Source organism: Bison bison, unplaced genomic scaffold (assembly GCF_000754665.1).
Source record: "Bison bison bison isolate TAMUID 2011002044 unplaced genomic scaffold, Bison_UMD1.0 scf7180017864115, whole genome shotgun sequence".
Taxonomy (NCBI): domain Eukaryota; kingdom Metazoa; phylum Chordata; class Mammalia; order Artiodactyla; family Bovidae; genus Bison; species Bison bison.
The window spans coordinates 861,431-866,407 of record NW_011494687.1 but is presented as its reverse complement, the minus strand read 5'-3'; the positions used below and the strand labels follow the sequence as shown (position 1 = coordinate 866,407).

Genomic DNA, 4,977 nt, shown 5'->3' with positions numbered 1-4,977 from the left:
GGTAATCTGGGCCCTGGCGTTCAGGACCCCTCCCCACGCGTGGGGCGGCTCCGTGTCTGTTCGGCTCGGGGGAGGCCGCAGCTCTTTCCACCCTGGGATGGGCGACTGCTGTACATTGGGGATGAAGAGCAGGGCAGGCTTGGAGCACAGACCAGTAGGGCTGAGGATGCCCAGAAACGGTGTTCTCTTCTGAACCATCCGTGTCTGCAGCGCCCCCACCCCTCCTGGAAGAAGGAGGTTGCTTCGCTGCCGGTGGCCCCGACCCCCTGACTCCACCCTCCTAGGTCCTGGCTTTGACCTAGGATTGGGGTTTAAGAGGCCACAGAACCTGTGCGAAGAGGTTGTGGGGAAAGGCCTGGAGCATTAAGACTTGGGGTCCTGGGTAGTTCACCCCCATAGCCGCTCCTCTTCTCTGCCTTACCAGGACCAAGAGAGGCGAACCCCACTGCATGCTGCTGCCTACGTAGGCGATGTCCCCATCCTCCAGTTGCTACTGATGTCAGGTGAAAGTGGGGAGCTGGAAGGTGTGGTGCCCAGGGAGGGACCGAGGGAGGAGCCTATTTGTTGTATCCAAGGATGGTCCAGCTGGGTCCAGGCGAGGTTCTGTCTCCATCTAGATTTCCTGGCCTGATTCTGGCTTTTCTTCCCCACCTGCTCTCCAACTCCCACCAAAAGAATGTATTGCGTCCCACAGGTGCTAATGTCAACGCTAAGGACACACTGTGGCTGACCCCTCTTCATCGTGCTGCTGCCTCCCGAAATGAGGTACTGGCCTCCCCGCTCCTTTCTCCCTTCCGAAGGGGATGAGTTGGTTAAAGGAGGATGACAAGGGTTGGAGAGCCTTAGTCCGCTGCCCCACAGGTTATGGTCTACCCCCAGGTTGGGAGGAGACCAGACCTTGGCCCCTCCCTCCTACCCCTGGAACTGGCTGGTAAGGCGGGGTGGGGGCTGAGTGTTGCCAGCTGATGTGACGTCAGGGGAGAGCTTAACACTGGGCTGGCAGACTGCAGGGGGCCCTGCTGCCAGGCCTGAGTGACTCATCCCTCCCAGGGGGGCCACCTTGGAGTCTGACCCCCCTCTGGGCACTAAGATTTCTTTCCTTGTGCTTGAGGGGTGGGGGTTGGGAGGGAGTGGTTTGTGACATCCCTGGCCCTTAGGTAGCCTGGAAGTTGACAGTGCAAGGATCAAACATACCTCATCAGTTGGGCCCCTCAACCCTGAAGAGCGGGAAAAGATGACCTTCCTCTTGGCTTGGCAGTCACTTCCCCTGGCTCCAGCTACTAGGGAATGGGAATGGGGTGGGTGGTGAACAGGAGGGGCATTTTAGCTCCTCTCCTAGAGGAGCCAGTATCTGCTTACCTAGGTAATGGAGATGATTTTGATGTCTATGGAAGGATAGAAGGGGGTATTCAGGGCATTAATGTAGTGGGAGCATTTATCTTTCCTAAAAGTGGTGGGAGGTCAGGAGCCTCTGTGTGGGGATCTGCTCGGTAGTGGCTGTATGTGTAGGTGAAGATTTTCAGGGTATGGGTTGGGAAACGATACCAGTTGACTTGAGGAAGAGTTCTGTGTTTTCCTCAGCAAGTTAGGGAAGATTTTAAGCTCGAAGAAAATCCAGAAGATGGAAAGTGGGTATTGAAAAGCTCACTGTGTTGGAAAAATGAGAGTAACTCTGTGCTGGGGTAGTGGGGAGAGGGGAACATGTGTTCTGTGCTGACCAGTTCTCCCCTCCATCTCCTATTGGTTTACCTCCTGCTCCCCCTCTGTCTTCTCTTTTATCCTCCGCCCCTCCACAGAAGGTGCTGGGACTGCTGCTGGCACATTCAGCAGATGTGAATGCCCGGGACAAGCTGTGGCAGACACCATTGCACGTGGCTGCTGCCAACCGGGCCACCAAGTGTGCTGAGGCTCTGGCACCCCTACTGAGTAGCCTCAACGTGGCTGACAGGAGCGGGCGCAGTGCCCTGCACCATGCAGTGCATAGCGGGCATCTGGAGGTGAGGACCACTGCAGGCCATGCCCAGCTTCCTGCCTTTTTCCTTCCCTTCCCGCTCCCCTTCCCCTGCTTCCAGGCCATTAGGCCTGGGGAACAGCAGCCCAGATGATTATATAAATACTTGGGCTCAAGCATCAAATGAATGGTTGGGTTAGAGGGGAATTCTTGACTTGGACCTCAAGAGGGTGATAAAACCTCTGAAGCTGCATGGAAAACGTTTGCCTGCGTGCCTTTTTCTGAAGGGAGAGTCCATGTCCTTCAGCACATTTAGAAGACTTCGAATGAGTTCAAAAACCACCAGATCACCTGAAGAGACTCTCTTGAGTTTACCTCAGATTTCCACTTCTATCTGGGTTCTCCTTAGTGTCTGCTTTCTCCATTCCCCCTAGTTCTCTGTTCTTCCCAAGAACAGAAACATTGGGCTGCCTCAGCCTTTTCAGGTGCTCTTAGGTACACTGAAGACAGGAAGCTGGCTCTGAATAGGTGTCTTTGCTGTCCTGCTACAGACGGTGAACCTGCTCCTCAATAAGGGAGCCAGCTTGAACGTTTGTGACAAAAAGGAGCGGCAGCCTCTGCACTGGGCAGCTTTTCTAGGTGAGAGGAGAATCGGGATGAGCAGGATTTGGGGTTCCTCAGGCAGGGATGTAGGGTTGCAGCCTTTGGAGGTGCTCACCCTCCATGTCCTTGAGAGCATGCACTCCCTTCCCAGGGCATTTGGAGGTCCTGAAACTGCTGGTGGCACGGGGCGCAGACCTCGGCTGCAAGGACCGCAAGGGCTATGGGCTGCTCCATACAGCTGCTGCCAGTGGCCAGATTGAAGTGGTGAAGTACCTGCTCCGGATGGGGGCTGAGGTCAGGGTGCAGAGCATGGCGGGGATTCGGGGTGAGGCCAGGGAGCTGGAGTTCAGAATCTCTTCGGGAGATGGGAGGGTGCTGGGGTTCCTGTTGTGGTTTGGGGAGTTGGGGGGATGTGGTGAGAGGATCTGAATAATGCTTGTCTTAAGCAGAAGTGCCTTCAGTCTCTGGGTTGGGAACCTTAGGAGTCTGAGGCCATTGTTGGATTTCTGGGACTCTTTAGGCTCTGTGCCGGCTTCCACTTTGTTTAAACTGATACCTCCCTTATCCCCTGACCCTCACCCCTGGAAATCCAGATTGATGAGCCCAACGCTTTTGGAAACACAGCTTTGCACATCGCCTGCTACCTGGGCCAGGATGCTGTGGCTATCGAGCTGGTGAATGCAGGAGCCAATGTCAACCAGCCGAACGACAAGGGCTTCACGCCGCTGCACGTGGCTGCAGTCTCCACCAATGGCGCGCTGTGTTTGGAGCTGCTGGTCAATAACGGGGCGGATGTCAACTACCAGGTGCCTGAAGGGAAGAGTCGGGGACTAGGGGGAGAGGACCCTGGCTCGGGGTGCTAACTGTATCTGCCCCTCTGGATAATTCTCTGGGGAGTCATCTGTTTGTGTCCTGAATTGACCAGACCTTCCCAGGAGAAAGTGGGTTGAGAAGATGTCCCTATGGTCGCCCTATCTTCAAAGATGTGTCCTTTCGAAAGGGGACTAGGGCATGCTCCATGCTTTGCACTAGGGGAAAAAATGCTGTGTTTCCACAGAGCAAAGAAGGGAAGAGTCCTCTGCACATGGCTGCCATTCATGGCCGTTTCACCCGCTCCCAGATTCTCATCCAGAACGGTATGGACTTGGGAGGCTTTGTGACCTCTTCTCCTTCCTCAGAGAACTCATCTCTAGAGACCCCTCTTCTTCCTTTTACCTCCCACCCCATCTTCAGTCAGGACAGGCATCTGGCGCTGTGGAGCAAGGCGCTTGTGGAAATGGCCCTGCTCCACCTGCCCAGCCCCCCTCAGATGGTGGCTCACTAATTAGTGGGAGTGGCCTGAAGCCTAAGGGTTAGTTCAGTGTGTGCATGCGCTGCCCCCTTTCAGGCAGCGAGATTGATTGCGCCGACAAATTTGGGAACACGCCACTGCACGTGGCCGCTCGCTACGGACACGAGCTGCTCATTAGCACCCTCATGACCAACGGCGCGGATACCGCCCGGTGAGTGCAGAGACCCCCGGCCCCACTTCTAGGCTGCCTCAGACCCCAGGCTGGTGGTGGGGCTGCAGCTGGTCCCCCCTGAGGACTGAGTCCCTCCCCTTCTCGCAGGCGCGGCATCCACGACATGTTTCCCCTGCACTTAGCTGTTCTCTTTGGATTCTCTGACTGTTGTCGTAAGCTTCTTTCCTCAGGTATGAGCTGACTGGTTTGGGTGTGGGAAGGAGGGCAGGAGAGCAGGGGCCATGTCCTGCTCTGGCCCATGCCCTCAGGTGGGACCTGCGGCTGTTCTGGCCCCTCAGGTCAGCTGTACAGCATCGTATCCTCACTCAGCAACGAGCACGTGCTTTCAGCTGGGTTCGACATCAACACACCTGACAACCTTGGCCGTACCTGTCTTCATGCTGCTGCTTCCGGAGGGTGAGTTCTCATCCCCCTCTTTCTCCCCCAGGCCTAGCGAAGGAGTCTGGGCAGCAGTCTGGACCCTTCCTTCTCTCCTGCCCAGAGCTCCCCACCTCTCGCAGTGAGAACAGTGGCAGCAGAAAGTGCTGTCCAGTTCTGTCCCCCTTCAGCCTCTCCCTGGGGAGAAGCCTCTGGCTTCTCCTTGAAGCGCTTTCTCTCATTAACCCGTACCCTCCTTCCTTTCAGGAATGTTGAATGTCTTAACTTGCTGTTGAGCAGTGGAGCTGACTTGAGGAGGAGAGACAAATTTGGAAGGTGTGTTAATGTGCAGGAGTGTATATATACAGAGAGGGTGCCCAATCAGAGACAAGTGATGGAGGAAGTGATGGAGGCAGGGTGGGGAGTTGGAGACTGAGGGAGGAGAACATTACAAAGCAGCTTATGGCTGCACCTCTGGTTGCATTTGGACCTGCCCCTGATTCTTTTCTCCACCCTCCTCTGCTTCTCCAACAAAACCAAGAA

At 55.7% G+C, this 4,977-nt stretch overlaps 1 protein-coding gene across 2 annotated transcripts in view; it reads left to right on the top strand.

Moving 5' to 3' along the window:
• Positions 1-6: 6 nt before the first annotated feature.
• Positions 7-4,977, top strand: part of ANKRD52 (ankyrin repeat domain 52) — a 12,415-nt gene continuing 7,444 nt past the window's right edge. For both annotated transcript variants that reach the window (XM_010839226.1, XM_010839227.1), the window contains exons 1-11: positions 7-503; positions 695-765; positions 1,797-1,997; positions 2,503-2,590; positions 2,706-2,848; positions 3,148-3,360; positions 3,612-3,690; positions 3,942-4,056; positions 4,165-4,247; positions 4,356-4,473; positions 4,702-4,770. In XM_010839226.1, coding sequence (XP_010837528.1) covers positions 497-503; positions 695-765; positions 1,797-1,997; positions 2,503-2,590; positions 2,706-2,848; positions 3,148-3,360; positions 3,612-3,690; positions 3,942-4,056; positions 4,165-4,247; positions 4,356-4,473; positions 4,702-4,770 — 1,187 coding nt within the window. In that variant the 5' untranslated portion in view covers positions 7-496. The remainder of the gene's footprint in view (positions 504-694; positions 766-1,796; positions 1,998-2,502; positions 2,591-2,705; positions 2,849-3,147; positions 3,361-3,611; positions 3,691-3,941; positions 4,057-4,164; positions 4,248-4,355; positions 4,474-4,701; positions 4,771-4,977) is intronic.